Source organism: Pecten maximus, chromosome 15 (assembly GCF_902652985.1).
Source record: "Pecten maximus chromosome 15, xPecMax1.1, whole genome shotgun sequence".
NCBI classification, from domain to species: Eukaryota; Metazoa; Mollusca; class Bivalvia; order Pectinida; family Pectinidae; genus Pecten; species Pecten maximus.
Genome location: NC_047029.1, coordinates 21,047,871 through 21,067,856, shown reverse-complemented (window position 1 = coordinate 21,067,856; position 19,986 = coordinate 21,047,871). Strand labels below are relative to the sequence as shown.

The window sequence follows — 19,986 nt, the reverse complement described above, 5'->3', positions numbered from 1 at the left end:
ACCCTTGGTGATAGCAATAGCAGTTAACGGCCTTTTATAAGCGTATATTTGATAAACAAAACAAAACAAAACGACTCGTCATCGAAATTCCTACATCATCTCATTTTCTCAAGTAAGAGTATTGGGTCCAATTCTATTCATACTTCTCATCACTGTTATACCACAAATATCACACCACCCTCTTTTCCTAAATTGGCGCAATAGCAAAAATAAAAAAATATTATTAAATTTGAATTTACTCCAAGAAGTGATAATTTAATAATTAATTGTAATTTTTTGCCCTAAAATCATATCATCTTGCATATCAGAACAGGAAAGCAGGAAAAGACGAAAGGAAATATAACACCATCTAAAGGATGAGAACACCAAATTAACCACACTTGTAAATACTACCGGAAAAACATGTCAGAAGATGACAATTAATTTTTTCGAAACCACATACCGGTTTCCATACAGAAAGAGGGCCAGTTCTAAACCGGAACGAAATCATATACAGTACTTGTTTTGATATTCATGTATACTTAAACCCCTTCATAAATAATGTACATGTAGTGTATTGTGTTGATTGCCATGGAAAGTTCAAGTTTTATTCTTCCATAATGTACGTTCAGATGGAATCGACCATTAGAAGCCCCGGTATGTTAACTGTCATTTCTCATTTCAACATATTCTTCTCATACTTTCGGCAACGTACATCAGAGCGAGTCTCTCTGATAATCAATCTTCGTTTACATTTATATTCATGTTTACATGTATTTATGCATCTTACAGGTTATGAATACTTTTCGCACATGTAAGCCGTTTTGCTCACAATTATGCACAACGAAAAAAAGTCCGTGTACTTGTAAATATCGTGTCAAATTGTAATTTTCAGAACACCTGTCTCTGGAAATATCTTCAGTAAATTCCATCCCCTTTACCTGTTTATAACTTCCATAGATACCTAGAAGTTATGAAACATTATTTCCACATGTGTTCATATCTGTATAATAAACTGGTCGGTTGAAGTTAGTATAGACATGTACTTCTGTGATCCTAGCTGTGAGCTGTATGTGCAATCAGTTGAGAGTATGACATAACACGAGCAAAATATAGATTTACATGGATACCAATAGAAAAGTACAAGAAACGACCAGGTGTATGGGAAGAGTAAGCGTCTTCTGTATCATCGACGACAGCCGCCGTACCAATCTAGGTCACGACGACAGCCGCCGTACCAATCTAGGTCACGACGACAGCCGCCGTACCAATCTAGGTCACGACGACAGCCTCCGTACCAATCTAGGTCATAACGACAGCCACCGTGCCAATATAGGTCATAACGACAGCCGCTGTGCCAATCTAGGTCATAACGACAGCCACCGTACCAATCTAGGTCATAACGACAGCCGCCGTACAAATCTAGGTCACGACGACAGCCACCGTACCAATCTAGGTCATGACGACAGCCATGCACCAATATAGGTGAAATGAGTTAAGTGATATCCTCACAGTAAGAACTAGCAACATTGGTGACAACCGCACCACCACTCATATCAACAAGCATCACACACTCCTGACTTTCTACAACACATATAATTGAATATGTCCTGGTGCGATTATAATGTCGACCAAAACACTTCCCTATGACAACGACCAACCTGCTTCTTTTCGTAAGATTACGAAGGTAATGACTAAGGTTGGCATCTTTCACGGAAATCGTGATAATGGGACATTGAATCAAATGAGACCTAAAACACTACATGTATGTGTAGGGAAGCAAGGGTGTTTCTATAAGCAGTTGATATTGAAGAGTCTGTCGTGTCCTTGATTTCAAGTCCCACAGGGTATATTCGTTTGACATGGTCAATGGGGATTTTGCTATCTAAAGAAAATTACTATCCAGTGAAATTTCTATACCGCTTTCTTTTATATCAAATTATTCTTTGTCCTCTTGAATATTTCCTGACAACTGCAAACTGCCGATGCCATGCGTATTCTTATGGCCAACGACGCAAGCATAGTCTACTGACCCATCTCGTTGCTAAGTTGTATAGGTAAACGTTTTGAGCGTGTAGTTTATAATGATGTTTATAACTTCTTAATCGAAAATGGCCTCATTCATAAGTATCAGTCTGAGTTTCTATCAAACCATTGAACTACTCATCAGCTTATTGGGCTGTATCATTCAATAATTACTTCTTTAGAAAATTACAAGCATTCTATTTAATTTTTTATGTGATTTTTCAAAGACCTTGGCCGCGTGTGGCACAACGAAAACAATATGTTTTCTTTAACGATTCGCTATCCTCATTTAAGACCATAATGCTGGTGTTCCTCGAGGTTCAGTTCTCGGTCCACGTTTCTTCCTATTATACATAAATGCTATTTTCTGTGATCTTTCTCCTCTGTCTAGGCTTTTCGCAGATGATATCTCTTCTTGCTATTCGTCCAATAACTTAAATATTATTGAAGCTGAGGCAAAAAGTTATTTGAAAAAAACTTGAAGTTTGGTCCAAAGAATTGCCGATGTTCCCCTTTAACCCTACCAAAACTGAGACTCAAATAGGCAGCTTCTATTTGTTCCGTTCTTCACATTTGACAATACCCCCATCCAGATCACTAACCAGTATAAATACTTAGGAGTTATCCTTGCCACTGATTGTAAATGGAATATTCATGTAGAATACATAGTTAATAAAGTAACAAATATATAGCTAGCTACCCTTCGTAAATCAAAACTTATTTTAAATAGAAATTCACTAGAAAAAATGTATTTTACTTACATACGACCTCTACTTGATTATGCATGCGAATTTTGGGACAACTGCGGTAAAACAAATTCATTGTTATTAGAAAAAATAAACTTAGAAACCGCAGGAATAGTCACAGGGCTTCCCTTATTTACAAAAAAAACCCCATATTTCTTATATGGAGAAACCGGATGGTTACTCCTTGCAAAGAGAAGAGACGCTCGAAAAGTGTCTTTATTTTATTCAATAGTTAATAATCAGTCACCTGATTTTCTCATCGACTTAATGCTAATGTATATTGGAAATATAGCTTCTTATAATTTGCTTGAAATGCACATTTACTTAGAGAGCGACTATTTGTTTACAACTGTCTAAAAACTCTTTCTTTTCTTCTGCTTCAAACTTTGAAACGACTCGAATAACAGTACTAAGTATTAGAAACTCCCCTTCTCTAAGTTCCTTCATGTAACAAATTTATGTCAGTACGTAAACAATACATTCTTCACAGCCAACTAAGAAATCGAGCATGTTCACTAAAGTACGATATTTTTAGAGCTAAGTAGATTCGTCTGATTGTCAATGTGGGCATCCCTGTGAAAACTGCTATCATTTTTTCCTAATTTGTCCCTTAATGTAAGTTTACTAAGAAGAACACTCATTGCTCAATTTGTTATGGTACTGTCCAGTCGACGTAGACGTTCTTTGTAAGGGTGATCGTAATTCTTAGCAATTGTACCAGTACAACACCGAAACTTTTCTCACAATTTTACATCAGGAGTCCCCCAAGGAACCTGTTTGGGACCTTTCCTTTTCCTCGTTTATATTAACGACTTCCGTGAATACATACAACCGACGAAAGTATCATATACAAAACAAATCACAACAAGAACGACACAATAAAACTACAAGAAGGCCTATGCAGCAGCAAAATGGGAAACCGATTGGATGATGAAGTTTCTCGGGATTAATGATCAGGCTATAAAACTTGCAAACTCTGCACGCTTACATTTGAAAAAAAAAAGGATATCTATAATTCGAATTTAGGATATCCATAATTCATTTCTGGATATCCATAATTCGAATTTAGGATATCTTAAAATGTTTTGAATTTAGGATATCCATAATTCGAATTTTGGATATCCATAATTCGAATTTTGGATATCCAAAATTATTTAATGATATCATAAATTCGAATTATGGATATCCAGTTTTGTTAATAAATAGTAAAACGGCGCCCCATACAAAATACACAATGATAACGCTCTCCACAATCATACACTCCAACAACTAGACTCTCCTTCCTGTAGCAGCAGTACAATGCACTACACTTGAGGACTTCAAGGCACAAAACCCTACGTAGCCCTTGAAGTCCTCACACACCAATCAAAATCACTCATTTTTTTTACCTTCATCTTATCTGCACATAAAAAAATCACTGTATATATCAACCCTGATAATATAACCGTCGTTTCTGACGGAATTAGCAAACCATTAAGAAGAAGAATTGTAAACACAAGCAGCTGTATATCAAAAGTAGTTGTGACGCGGCCTCGAATTCAAACCATGGTTGTGATTAGCTTGCGTTCTGCGTTTATCGGTTGTAAGCATTCTATATGGAAATATGACATCATGGTCGACTGTGAGTGTTTATTCCAGACGGATATGGTACAACGGCGACAGCAGTACAAGTAGTGTGAGGAACATGGGCTGGTTCCTGTGTGATGTGCATGTACAAAAATGTAAACGTTGATTTCTCAGATCCAAATACATTTTGCATTATATATCTCTTCTTTTTGAAATACAACTTTGAACGCACGACCAGTTATATCTAAATATGATAATTTCACCGGTGCCGCCGGATTTTAACAGTGGGTTTTTACAAAGAAGAGGACTAGACTAATATTCTTTAAAACAATAAGTCTGTATAGATTCTATCACTATGTTAAAAAAAAGTAGCATCAATTATTTGTCCATCTTTGTGATAAGACACGCCTTGTAAGACTGTTTTACGATTAGGAAAATATATGTATATCAAATATGACCATGTCGACGAATGGAGATCGCCATGCCACTCACGCTTCGTAACCATAACAACTGAACGTACAAACTCAAAATCTAAACTGTGGTAAAGTATGTATATCTCAACTGAATTAGACTTATGTAATATAAAAAGAAATATAGAATTAATTGTCTGCAACCATTAAACATTTATAGAAAATTGGGCTATTTACATCCTTATTATTACATAATCTCCTGTCTTTTTATGAAACAGTCTTAGCAAAAAACATTTTTTTTGCAACAAATGTAACATATTTGTGGTGCATTTCAATTTCCGCGACAACCGGTTTAAAGAACAACTATGAAAGAAATAATGGAAAGATTTATTGAAGATGTGCCCAAACGTTTGATGTAACATTATACTTCATAGTCAAGATTTATTATTTCGCTGTGTAGAACTTTAGTTGAGAAAATGTTCAGTCCGGATCCCCAAACCAGTACATACTACTCAAATTTTAGCACAAAAAGTAAACATCCGGCATTAATAGGCGGGCAACACAAAATCTGCTTTTGGAACGTACAAATGCTTATTGAAAATGGAAGAAATCCAAAGAAAGGTAACGTTAAATATACATTGATGTTAGACTCTAGATATTTATTTTCATGTATTTACGCGCTAAACTCGTTGTCATTCTCCAAAGGAATCATATTGACTAGAAGAAAAACGAGCAGTGTTGGGCCCGTTGGACTGTTGGAGGGAAAGAGGACGGATACGCGTATGCCATTCAGTTTCTGCTGACATAATACACATTGTAGATATAATGCATGGTGGGTGCATTATCGTTTAGATGAAAGAGGAAGATATTAAAAAACAGGATTTTAACCCATCGCCGAATTCGAAGGACATGACTGACTTACAAAAAAATGTAACAGAACTCGTGCACGGCTCTTCATGGGTCATTGGTACTCCTATACATGTACGTATATGACGTCTTATTCCACCTGATTACATTGGTGGATATTACATGACAGCCTGTCAAAATTTTCCTGTCTTTTAAACCTCTAATAATATTGGAGTTGAGTCATTGGGTTTTAACTTAGTATGTTTAACAAGGTAAGTATACAAGCGAAGCATTTTTAATACGATAAATAATGGATGCAGACTGTAAAGCTCTATATCCATATCAATTGATATTAAAGCATTTACATCTAATAGATATCTACTTAACATTTTAATACTTCTGGTGTAATTAAAATGTATTTTCTATCTACATTTAAAAAAATGTAAATATAGCTAAATTGTTTGTTGGCATTTTCCCCAATTTTTGTCCAGTAGAATTTCAAATTGTTTTACATTTTATAACATGCTGTTGTTCCAGGCATCTACAACATAAAAGCTATAAAAAAAAAGAAGTAATTCCTGATGTCCAGGTTACATTGCTTATTGAATATTTTTAGTGAATGTCTTCTTGTCCTGCTGATGGTATCCATTTGGAACATACAGAATTGTAGGTGTTGTGACTCATTCATCACAGATAGTTTTCAGGATTTTAAATACTTTGATTCATTCCTCTCTTTTCCTTCGATGTCCTAAGGTTGGCAGGTCTAATCTCTGGAAGCATTCAGGGTCAATCTAATTAAAATTAGACTTGTAATTTCCGTTCCTCTACGATACACTGCAATACTTGTATTGTAGTGTATCGTTGAGAAGTGAAAATTACAAGTCTAATTTTAATTAGATTGCATTCAGGGTATGTCAAGTTTATAAATCTAGGTATGAGTTTTGTAGCTCTCCTTTGGAAGTTTTCTGCGCCACCCTTCGCCACCCTATGCAACTCTTTATAAAGGGCTGCAAACTCTGCTCACTTTTCCACTGTTGAGTTATGTCTTAGTTACGAGACCGGTCAGGTTTTATACTAAGTGGAAGATATGGTTCCCTACACAACACGGACAGCACAGTAGTGTCTTTTTCCCAGCCGGTTTTTATTTAATTACTGTTATTAGTTGGAATAAATCAATACAGGGCTTTTTCTGAGGGCTTTCTGGGGCCGTTAATGGGTCCCATTCCCAATTGGAATTAAATCCAAATTCCCAAAATTTGCAGTTTACTCCTGAAAAAATCTTTCCCAATTCACCAATTTTCTTCCCAAAATGAGACAAAAAGGACCCTTCCCAAACAAGTGAGAAAAAGCCCTGCAATAATTTGTGTGAATATTTGCCAGATAATTCTCTAGTGAATGACGCTGTGATAAAGTACAATGACAGAAATAATTAATCATGTTTTGTGTTTTATTTAGAAATCAAATATGGCAACCTGACCTTATGAAGATTCTATCCACACATTTAAAAAAAAAGTTTTGACAATTTCATCATTACAGAACTTAACACAGAAGTTAAAATCGGAGTACCAAGTCAAGTCTAGGCATCTCGCTGAGCTTAAAGAAGAAATCATCACCATCAAAAAGGAAATGCACAGAAGCTTAGGACAAGAAGGGTGAGGTATTTTTTTTATAGTATCAGAATGAAAGATGCCTCAAAATGTTTAATGGTAGTGTGTCCTACAGACTTTCCTGCATATTCAAGCATTCATTAATTATTTTTCTTAATTTTTTTTTCATGAAATTTTATAAGATTGATTCAATTGCTGGCATTTTTCGGCAAATCATAATTTTTCAAATATTCATTCATGTGATATGCTAAATGTAAATAAAATCCAGTGAGTTGCAACATGTAATGGATGATACATTTTTCAATTATCAACTTGAAAAAAATTTACTCCACTATTGGAAGATAAAAATTGTAATTCTGGTAGTAATTTGTCACATTCCTTAGAAATGTGAAAAAAAAATCATTGAAAGCATGTCACATTCCTGTGAAATGTGTAAAAGATCGTTGAAAGCGTAATCAGTAAACAAAAACTGTTCTTGTGGAATCCAGATAGTAATATATCATGATATATAATGGAAAGAATAAAATGTGAATTTATGAATGACTGTTAATAGCCAGTGTTTTTAATGTCTCTTGTCTCTTGATCTCTCACAGTTCAACACAATATCAGATCAGATCTGGAGTTGCCTCCCTTGCAGAAGCTGTAGAATGGAGGAAAAGGTTGCATCTACTGACAACACGCTTACTGAACATACACTTGGATGATAGTGCTGAACAAAGGTATGGCATATATCTCAAACGAACCTTCACTGATAAGTCAGGATCCTTATTAATACAGGAACTTTTATGCGTATATCTCAAACGAACCTTCACTGATAAGTCAGGATCCATATTAATGCAGGAATGTTTTTATTCTGAAGGAAATATGCAAGGAGCAACAAGTATACTGTAAACTATGTTTTTTTCATGTTGTTATTGGACCAGATCCTTGAAGAAGCTACAGAGGTATATACAGTTGTCCCTGATGACTGGTCCCACACTGGACACAGAGGTCAACGAGATGGTGGCGATCGTTGCTGGTAAGTAAACCTTATTGAGCCTTATTACCATGGTCAGTATTGTAATACCAGGCTAATGAATTTTGTTTTTACATTTATGTAACATGACATATTTCTTGTGTATAAACTCTGCAATTACTGTATATTTTTGCCCTTGAGCAACACAAAAGATATTCGCCCCGTTTTAAATTTGCCCTATACTACTTTTAAGAAATGGGTTTTCGTCGTTTACATTCGGAAAATTCCGTTAGGAATTCTCGATACAGTTGCACTTGAAACACTCAGGATTTATCAAGTTCCCCCATTTTCTTTCTTTGCATATCCCGCTGGGGTGTGAAATGCAATCAGGTGTGAAATAAACAATGATTACCTGTGTTCAGATTTACTTTTAGCCTTTATTGATTCAAATAATATCAGGTATGCATGGTCGATTTTAAGCAAACACCATGAATTGTAAGTTCACCGTGCCCTGACTAATTACTGACCAGTATTTTCACTTGTACATCGATGGAAGCCACAAGCGACGTTGAACTCATAAAATTAGCCTTCACAATGCTATTTTGTGTGTATCATTTAAAAAAATGACTGGATTTTAAAGCTATTCCTTGTGTATTGAATGATATGGGCCGCGATGGCCAAGTGGTTAAGGTGTCCCGACACTTTATCACTAGCCCTCCACCTCTGGGTTGTGAGTTCGAAACCTAAGTGGGGCAGTTGCCAGGTACTGACCGTAGGCCGGTGGTTTTTCTCTGGGTACTCCGGCTTTCCTCCACCTCCAAAACCTGGCACATCCTTAAATGACCCTGGCTGTAAATAGGACATTAAACAAAAACCAACAAACAATTTTGAAAGATTTCGCCAAGAAAATATTACATTTTTTTTTTAAAACAAATGAATAGACAGTGTACACAAATATTATTATAAATTACATTTGTTTTCTTAAAGAAACAGAAGATGATATTGATATTGCATAAATTTATGGCAGACAATTTATAGAAAAAAGGAATTATATGATTTGGTGAGATTTTGTCTCTAATTTAAATTGTCATCAATATGTGAAGTCCTATTATCACAGGAACTGACTAGCATGATTCTCCTCAGATGCTTCTTAATGCCACAGACTTAATATAGGGAGGGTACTACGTAGAAATCACTTTGTACATTTTGCATCCAATTAGTATATTTGGGTTTATAGGTATCGATCATTTCATTTCAGATCTGAATTTGTTACACGAAAATCTGTGTGGAGTAAAAGAGGAAATAGAGAATGACATTAATACAGGTAATTAAACATAATATATTGAGAAAATCGTCAATACTTATCATATATTTAAAAATTAGTTTTTCTTCTGTATGTGTTGTTAACTGGTGTGTAAACTGCATTTTTTTTTACAGATATAATAGATGACACACATTAGCACGTCATGTTAAAATATCTGTTAAAAAAGATGCATTTTACACACCAGTAAACAATAAAAAACAAAAGGTAATTTTGTAGATATGCTGATGTTACTTCAATAAAGATATCTATATAGATCTACTGTATAGCCGGTTATTTTCGCAGGTCAAAAATGAAGTGATTTTCATTTTTAATGAAAGAATACCATTTTAGCAAAATAAAATTTCATGATCTGGTTATAAAAGGATATCTGATTTTCAGGAATATTGCTCCCGATTTCGAATTACAAACCGTTTAACATTGGAATGCTGTTATAGTGTGTCATAACTGGTAAGAAATTTAGACCTTGGTGTGACATTTCAATGTGATTGTTGATTCAACTTAAAATTTATAAGCATATAATCTGTTCTGAATAATTATAATTGTTGAAATAACCTTGCGTGATTGGAGACGGCCAAATCAGCTGATGATGATACAATATGATGAGCCTTAATCACAGTTAATTTTGTGGGTTAAATTAACCTGTGTCTTATCATTTCACAGATCATATTTCCGCGACCCGTCAATGGGCCGCAAACTAGCAAAATATAATCTACGAGAAAAATAACCGGCTATACAGTATATACTGAGGTAACTGTTTGGTCCGGTTAGTACATAAATATACTGAGATTAACCAATAACTCTATATACATGTATGTACAAGAAGAGTATACTGAGTTTACAGTCAAGTCCAGTAATTTTATAGAAAATTTGGTGTGGAGAGGTCTTCATTTAATACGTTTGAATTTCTGTTTCACTGTATTAACACACTACCAGCCAAAATTCATGTAATAAATACACCATAACACTAAAAACCACAACACTTTATTGCTTCCAATATTCTTGGCTTATTTTTACACAATAGTAATTTAAACTCTTTTAATTATGAAATAGTTTAAAAGAAAAAAAAAACAAAAAAAACTCAACGTCAAAAATAATATCTCAATTGAAATCTTTCCAAAATTCCTTCAAATCTTTGAAGAAATACAAATTCAGATATCTGATTTCTCACCAAACATAATATTTGACAACCAGCACAAAATGTGTATTTTATCATGAGTATGGTTTCGTGAATACGAGTCCATGTGCTCCAGAAAGATTTATTTGTGTCTGTGACAACATGAAATGTCATGTTCTCAAGCTAAGAACTAGGATAGTGATAATAGAGCCATGAGGGACATTACTGCACCCACGCAGGAAGGAACTATGTCCCTGATGAGGTCATGATGGAGACCACAAACTTCTCCATAACCTTCATCATTTTGGAAATCCTTTACTTTTCAGTTAGAAGTCAACATCTTTGAAATAATATTCGCTGTAACTATTCCATAACATAGAATCTTCTGCGACATGGACATATCGTGAAATGAGGAAGCAGCGGTGTTATGATCAAGAAATGTAAAAGTCATAATGGGGAAATTCAATCTCCATGTTTATCATGTAGCTTAGTGGTAAACTGACCCAGATAGTTATGTTGTAATTAAATATGTAGAAGAGTCGACTATAATTTCCTTGATTTATAGTTTAGAAGGGTCAGTTAATCCATACATTTGGATATGTTCTTGCGATTTGAAAATCTCTGCTTCTAAACTCTTTTGACAAATTCAGCCATATATGAAAAAGCACCTCGCTAAGAGAGAAACACTTTCTGTTTCTGGAGGTGTGGCAACGATCTTTTGGAAGATCGTGCTACCAAAATCAACATGTATACAATAATTCCGAACCACGCATATGCTCAATGTATATATAGTTGGTATCCGTATTTGTTTTTCACTAAATATGGTTATAGTTCCAAACCAAATATTTCTCATTCTTGGAAAGAAATTAAAACTGTCACAACAAAAGAATGCACAGTCAGATAACTGAAATAAGACATTGAAGAATGGACAAACACGCTCCGTTAAAACTCAAATTGCATTAATTCCACTTTTCGAAGTGAAGAGGACAGTGCCACATTATCCATGAGTTAATAACACTGAGAACGACAGTCAAAGGGTTAGTTGGGCAACTAGCCGAGCCAGCAATAAAACAATTAGAAGTTCCATTATAAACAAAGCAAAAAGTAATTGTTAACCTGTCGTGTAAAAATTCGGGAGATGTATTATGTGAAGGTAGGGGTTCGCTTGTAAACAAGCAAGCAATTTTTCGGGAAGGAACTGCAATGCTAAAGAAAAAGAAGTATTTGCAAACACGGTTCAAATTGCTTGGTATTGAATGTTCCGTCTACAATATAAAACAATGAAATACATTCTGTTTTCAGCATTACGAGCACTGGCTAAAGCTCACCTTCAACTGCAGAGACAAGCTGAGCATGATCCATCAATTGATGGAGACTCGACTGACTACATGACACATTTTGTCAAACAGCATGTCAATCTACGCCGACGGAAAGTGCCCTTCCGAGACCTGACCAATCGGATTGTCTCATCTGATCCACAACATAGAGATGGCATCTCTAAATCCTCCACTCGTTCTGTTATATCTAATATTGAGAGTCCTGATATCTCAACTTATTCTGGGTTGTCTGGAATTGATGCAAACACCGGAAGACTAAATGGTTCAACACTCTCGAAACACCGGTGATAGTGATACCAGAGACACCATTGAAAAGCAGATTGTCAGTCCACAAGGAATGCACGGGGTGTGTAAGGAGAATCAGCAGCTGTTGGGCGGAAGTAATGATTGCACGAATTCAAACCAAAAGTACGGTCACCACAGCAATCAAGAAGAGTATACTACTACAGGTTTTGTGAGGGGTCACGGACAGGGAGTAAATCAGAATAAAAGCTTCGAGGATACTCCCAACAAGGTTTTTCGGGAGTTTGATTTTCGACCCAAAGTCGCTACAGGGCTTAGTATCGGGCTCAAATGTCGTCATCATGGTAGTTCTGGTGGTAAAATAAAGCTGTCCCATTTCAGTTCCCCAACCAAACCCGTATGTAACAATACCAGAAAGCATCCTGCCCAGGATCGTCAGCAGAATCAGGTATGTAACCGCGCTATTAGAAATCCATTTTGCGATAGTTCACAGAAGCCAATCGTAGACCACGTACCAGAAAGCCATGCTATGGAGCCTCCTGCTAAGATGCCAACAGAACATGTTATGGACATTCCATACATTGACGATGTAGCCATGTGACTCCAGAATTCTTATGTGGCAATTAATATTTCAACAAACAGGTAATCAGTGTTTAGTTTTCACCATATTGACATTAATGTGTAAATGCAGCGTACGCTTGAAACATAGAGAGTGCAATCGTCGCTAGGTAAACGTCCCGAAACATACCAAGTGCCATCTTTGTTAGGTAAAGGTGTCGAAACATAGAGGGTGCCATCTTCGCTAGTCGGGTCCTAAAGCATACAGGGTGTCATCTTCACAAGGTTAGGGCCTGAAGCATACAGGGTGACATCTTCGCTAGATAAGGGTATCGAAACATACAGGGTGACATCTTCGCTAGGTACGGGTGTCGAAACATACAGGGTGCCATCTTCGCTAGACAGGGGTCCCGCAACCTACAGGGTGTCATCTTCGCTAGACAAGGGTCCTGAAACATACAGGTTGTCATCTTTGCAAAGCAGGGGTCTTGAAACATACAGGGTGCTATCTTCACTAGATAAGGATCCCGAAACATACATTTTATAGGGTGTGATCCTTGCGAAGCAATGGTCCCGAAACATACAGGGTGCCATCTTCGCTAGAAAAGAGTCCCGAAACATACAGGGTGCCATTTTTGGTAGATAAGGGTCCGTCCCGTGCACATGCACTTATTTTACCCTTGTCGGTGTTGGTCTTTACAAACATCTAGCGGAGACTTTGAGTTATCGTTCTTTACGAGCAAAAAACTTGAGATGTTTACACGACTCAAATAATCAAGGAAAAAGGAAAACAAGTTTTATAACAAGAGTTATTTGAGGCGGACTAGGAAAGGAAATCAGATAAAATGTTTGCATGCTGTCTGTATTCAACATATATCGTCCTCCTCTGTTTTCTATTTTTCATTTACATATATATATATTTTTGCAGAACGCTGTGACCATTCACGAAAATTTGTAAATATATGTAAACAGCTTGAAACGAAATAGTACCAACAAAGGTTTCATGTTATACATAACTTGAAGTATTTTTGGTGTTTTAGAAACTGTTTGACTTGGAAAGCTGCTTGATTCTTGTTCTCTTTGAACACTTACATGGATATTTAGCTCGCCTCGCCTCTCGAAGAGAGGGGGCGCTTATGTATTATCTAATTGATATATTTTGAAAAAGTCTTTTTGATTTTTCACGATGTTTTTGAGCTCTGAAAATCGATAAAACGAGGGGGAAATATGATTATGTGGAGATCATTGATCAAGTACAAGGATAATTAGACCATGTGTTCTGGAAGAGTAAGCGTCATCTAATCTTAGTGAAGTCCATGTTATGTCACGTACTCAAAATGTGAACCAAGATAATCAAATAATGATATAAAGATCGTTTTCACCAGAGTTGTAGACTCGTAATGGGAGGTGGAGTGGCGATGTTGGTCAGTGAGATATCCAAGAAACTTACAAAGGCTATACTTTAAACTGATATAGATATGATGTACGTAAATATTTTTTTGAGTATATTTTATTGTCAGTATGTAAACAGCTTGAAACGAAATAGTACCAACAAAGGTTTCATGTTATACATAACTTGAAGTATTTTTGGTGTTTTAGAAACCGTTTGACTTGGAAAGCTGCTTGATTCTTGTTCTCTTTGAACACTTAAACGGATTTTTAGCTCGCCTTGCCTCTCGAAGAGAGGGGACGCTTATGTTGTCATGTCGGCATCAGCGTTGGTTTTTAGTCCCCTTCTGGTGAAACCGGAGGAACTGTTGGTTTCCTCCCCGTCCGTCTGTCGGTCTGTCCACTCAGTTTTCCGCACTTTCCTCAGCCATGCTTCAAGGTATGTCGGTGAAAGTTAGCATGTAACTACAGTATGAGTAGCTACATTTCGGCTTTCAGGGGTTTCATATCGAGGTCAAGATCACTATAACTATTTTTATTTGGACCAGTAGGGGACGTGTATTACTTTAGCAATACCAAGCATGTTTTTTTTAAATGTTAAGTTTTTGGTTCAAGTGTTGAAAGGTATCAGTAAACTCTTTTTTTTATTTCTACAGGTGTACTGGAGTTCTGATATTTGGTTTGAGGGTTGCTGTGGGGGTTAACTCCTACTTCTCGGAGTCTAATGTTTTCATAATTATGATAATTATAATGCTTACAATTCATTAAACGGGTTTTACGTCCGCTATTACGGCATTGCTTGCAATGACACATAACTTAATTTATAATTTATCTATTTTACCTTTAAATATTGCGTCTATTTTACCTTTGAATATTGCAATATGTTTCGTGAAAATATCGGTATATTGCAAAGTAGACTCCAGTTGGTGAACTCACACCCTAATGCTAGTGGGAGTTATAGTGATATACAATGTGAGGCGAGCATTTTACCTAAAACGGTACTCTTATTTACTTAGTCTGTTGATTATTTTATTATATTTAATTTTTACCTTTGTCATTATAGTTATTTTTACGCTACCCCAAACTGTATTAGTCAAAATTTATATAGAATGATTTTGACGTGATTTTATTGCTTTTCTTTGAGGTTTAAACACTGTCTCGTAAATGAAACTAGATCAATGTATAATGATTAATTACCTGGGTGAGTATGTTGACACATGAATTCGGCATGTGATGGATGCATTACAAGGTTGACAATTGTACATTCGAATTGCCATATAATTTTGTGAAAAGGTTGTGCATCTAAACTATATCAAAGAGATAAACATTTTCAATGTTTCTACTCAAAATAATTCATTTAACTACACTCTTGTATTATCTAATTGATATATTTTGAAAAAGTCTTTTTGATTTTTCACGATGTTTTTGAGCTCTGAAAATCGATAAAACGAGGGGGAAATATGATGAAGTGGAGATCCTTGATAAAGTACAAGGATAATTAGACCAGGTGTTCTGGAAGAGTAAGCGTCATCTAATCTTAGTGAAGTCCATGTTATGTCACGTACTCAAAATGTGAACCAAGATAATCAAATAATGATATAAAGATCGTTTTAACCAGAATTGTAGACTCGTAATGGGAGGTGGAGTGGCGATGTTGGTCAGTGAGATATCCAAGAAACTTACAAAGGCTATACTTTAAACTGATATAGATATGATGTACGTAAATATTTTTTTGAGTATATTTTATTGTCAGTATGTTTCTAGAATAGAATTATTAGATTTTAAGTAGTGTTAATGTTTGATAACCATGTATTGAAATCCATGGATTCCAGGACTGACACTGGAAGTTAAGAACCTTTAGTCATCCTTATACAAATGATTATATATATACATTTCTATTGCCTTTTGTTTTATGTATTGTTTTAGAAGTTTACGCGTGATGTTAACTAAAGTTTTGATTAATATATATGTATATTCTGTAATGTTTTCATTTTTATTATTTCGGTGCTGAATTCACACGTGCTATTTGATGTTGTATTTGATTTAATTGTTATTTATTATTTGGTAGTTGTATAATTGCTAATATTATAATCTTTATCCGATAGATCTGTAGGCAAAGTAGTTTGATTGGAGTTACTTCCCTTGTTATACGGGATAGGCCTTATGTTGCACCCCCTTTCCATATTGTATTATATAACACTGTCTTTATTGACTTGGTCCTGGTGACACTTCTGAAAATTACATATATGTTCAAATCACTCATAAGCAATGGACATTGATATGCTCATCAGCACTTCAACAATTACATTTGTGCATAGAGAATACATATATAAACATGTACTTTATATATACAGTGTATAGATTTTATGACCTCATTATAACTGCTGTTAAATATAATGTATTTTTATTGATCAAATCTGGATTCTTTTCATATTATATTTTGACATTGATGTGTTATTTTTAGATAGCTAGTCTATGCCAATATTACTACGCCATATATTATGTTAAAAATGTCCCAACTTTATAGAGAGTATCTAAATACAGTTGCTATATTTTATCTTTTATTGTGGATCCGTGTTACCTTCAAACGCCCTTTAAATCTTATACAAATGGGATTCGATGTAAACATATATCTTCGAATCCTGGTAACACGTTGAACGAACGTAACCTGATATAGACTAAAAGGGTTGCACGGTTTAACATTTAAAAGCTAAAATGCCAGAGTGATCGACCAAATACTTTAACTGGCAGCTGCGGTAGGCTTATATTAGCTATAATATATAAATGTACAGCATACAATATAATGTGTCCGCTATGAAAACTCTACACATATATGAACTTAACGTACAGAAGATGTTGATAGTTTTAAAACAGCTTTATAAAATGTATTTAACGAAAACGATTTCTCATTTATGATAATATATAGATCCATGTATATGGTAAATACGCACATACCGTGTGTATTAAGTACGACTTAATACACCAATCGTTGTCTGACCTTGCATGGAATTACACATTTCCGTGATTTCGTTGATTCGATGATTTCTGTCTTATTTACTTCATCTGTGTATATTTCATCCTCATTTACATTTTACTATATTTTTTATTACACATATTCTGCATGTAAGTACCGTATTGCTATTTTCGTATTTGTTAGGAATATTCACTGTTTTTTGTTTTTTTTTGCCGAATCCATTGTTTATTTTCTAGGTGTCTCCTGACCATTAACAGTATTCATAGTTAATATGACACATATAGTGTATATCTTTATATCTAGATTGCCAAGAAAAGGAAATCTGTTAAAAGTTTTGTACAATTGTTTGTTATGGTGACTACTGTGGTTGTGTTTGTGTTTGTCGTCTCATCATGAATGATACACCACAAGCTGTTTATATATTATACAGTTCTTATGCCTTATTTTCTCCACTCATCTATAAATAAATTCCAATGGTAATAGCCTAGAACATATTTTTATCCTTCGCCTGCCACTGTATGTATGATTGTTTAAACAACCGCTTTCTCTTGTTGCAGTAACGCTGTGTTGTTAGTGTATATTTTTCTCTCCGAGCTTTTATATGGAACGTTTATATTCATCAACCTACAAGAGATTTCCATTTAATGTATTGTTATACAGCTTTTATAATTGATACTTCACCTGCAGTAATAAAGCATTTGTCTCTAAATTTGAGATTCCTACCATTATTTGACTTAGAATTTGTCTCTGAGATTGCTACCATTATTTTTTACTTAGAATTTGTTTCTGTAATTCCTACCATTATTTGACGGTTAGATTCCTACCATTATTTGACGGTTAGAATTTGTCTCTAAATTTTCCTATCAATATGTGACTGCTAGGATTCCAATCATTATGTGGGTGTTAGCGTTGTCATGTAACGCAGTAATGAATTGTCCTATCATCTCTATTTAAGAAATCTTTTCGCCGCATTGTACAACACGAAATCCTTCCCCGGCCATAACGCCAAACACAGAGAAAATAGCTTTTACCATATGGTAAGAATCATAGACTTAAGTTAACAACCATCTGGGCATACAAGCCACAGTGAAACAACTGTACCTATTCTATGTATCATAATCAACGATGATAGTCCTGTGCACGCGTACCAGTCGCGTAGGACGCATAACATTTACACTCCCGTGTCTTTAGTAAGTGTATTGTATTCAGCATAAAAAAATACGGTCACGTATCATATATACAAACATTGTTGATGTAATATTGGATACTGTTAAAGGCAGTTTTTTTAGTGTTAAATTTTTGGAGTTTGAATGAAAAAGGACCTTTTTCATGGCAGTTATGTAATTGATGGAAAAAACCCCACACCTTTGATGTTTATTTTGTTAAAACCTTAAATACCAAAGTGACTTTTTAAAGTAAATGCCATAGTTTGTTTATGTTTTCATATATTTGTCGTACGCATTCTGTAGTAGTAAATTATGTAAATGAATGCGTTAATGTCGTTCAAAAGTGCTTTAACATAACAATATACCAAACTAGTCTCTATAGTATAATATGTGTGAATATGTACACTGTTATTATTCTTATACATCAAACTTTGTATTAAAATCTATATGATTCCACCTAATTTTGTTGTTGTAATTCAATACATTATACTTCTTAAGACCGTGTGTATGTTCCTTTAATCTTTTTGATGTAGAAAAAGAAAAACAACAATAGGTCAGAGCTTGAACAGACCGCAATTCAGGCTAATGATAGATGAAACCAAGGTCAACTACGAATGAACCCACACGTGGCCGTTAAGACAGGACACATGTTATCAGCAAGATGCTTGACAAACACAAATGCATAACTACTTACTTTTATAATAGCGGTATGCTTGTTGATCGCCTATCCGTCCAACCGTTCGTCCAGCTGTCTGTGTGCGCACGATCATGTTAGGAGAGCTCTTTCATCGTTCATTAAAACATTGTAGTATGCACACACTGCATGCATGCACCTGGCTTAATTTTGTGGATCTTCCCTTTTAGTGACGATCTTTGACTGAATCTGGTCCGGGAAACAAATTTTTATTTGAATTATGTGAAACATCATTAATGTAGTAATCGCTCACTAGCATAACGGTGTTTTACGACGACCCATATACGAGTGGACAATATACACATAACCAATTGATGTTTGTCCGAAGTTTCCTAAAATGCGTCGTCGAAAAACTGCATATGCAGTTGTTCTTTGCCCTGTGTCGGACACATTTCATCGTCAGATTTTGCTTTACTTTTTGTTTATTTTGACAATCAATGTTAACCCGTAACCGCCTAGGCACTTTTCGAGCTTTCATTATGCTTGGTTCAGGTAATTAACATACCATTCGATGATTCCCGACTACCTGATGATGTTATTGCAATTGTTTTGCTCCTCCTACATATTAGATATATTAACTTTCTGTGCTTTGAGTCTGAACAAAAGACGCGCATTTTTTTTTCGGTATTTATTTTGTGAAAGGCCTTACAAGCGTGAGAAACTTTCAAAATGTAAGTATAGTTCTTTCATTTTGATTTAAACATATTTTATTTGTATCAATATATACAAGAGGATTGGGCACAAGTTTTCAAACTTATATGAAGCCCTTTCCCAATTATCATGATTTTTTTACAATTTTTATACAAGATGACATGACATTTGAAATATTAACAATTATATTTGGAGAGAGAGAGAGAGAGAGAGAGAGAGAGAGAGAGAGAGAGAGAGAGAGAGTATTACGATTCGAATTTATTCAAATATTCAATTGATAAATTTAGTTTAATTTTTTACTAAGCAAACAAAACAAATCCTATTTCGATAGCAGAAGATTAAACTATTCGCTGCACAAAAACACACTGCTATTTCTAATGTTCGTTATATCCTGTTCCATGG

The 19,986-nt window shown here is 35.1% G+C and overlaps 1 protein-coding gene across 1 annotated transcript; it reads left to right on the top strand.

Annotated features, from left to right (window-relative positions):
- Positions 1-1,603: 1,603 nt before the first annotated feature.
- LOC117343312 lies at positions 1,604-18,682 on the top strand. The gene is made up of 6 exons (XM_033905655.1): positions 1,604-1,666; positions 7,109-7,224; positions 7,773-7,898; positions 8,103-8,197; positions 9,393-9,458; positions 11,875-18,682. Exons 1-6 carry the CDS (start codon positions 1,604-1,606, stop codon positions 12,195-12,197), a joined length of 789 nt encoding a protein of 262 aa, XP_033761546.1. The 3' UTR covers positions 12,198-18,682.
- The last annotated feature ends 1,304 nt before the right edge of the window (positions 18,683-19,986 follow it).

Coding starts and splice junctions, on each gene's coding strand:
- LOC117343312 (XM_033905655.1), top strand. CDS start 1,604: ATGTCGACCAAAACACTTCCCTATGACAACGACCAACCTGCTTCTTTT. Junction 7,899..8,102: donor GATGATAGTGCTGAACAAAG/GTATGGCATATA, acceptor TTATTGGACCAG/ATCCTTGAAGAAGCTACAGA. Junction 8,198..9,392: donor GATGGTGGCGATCGTTGCTG/GTAAGTAAACCT, acceptor ATTTCATTTCAG/ATCTGAATTTGTTACACGAA.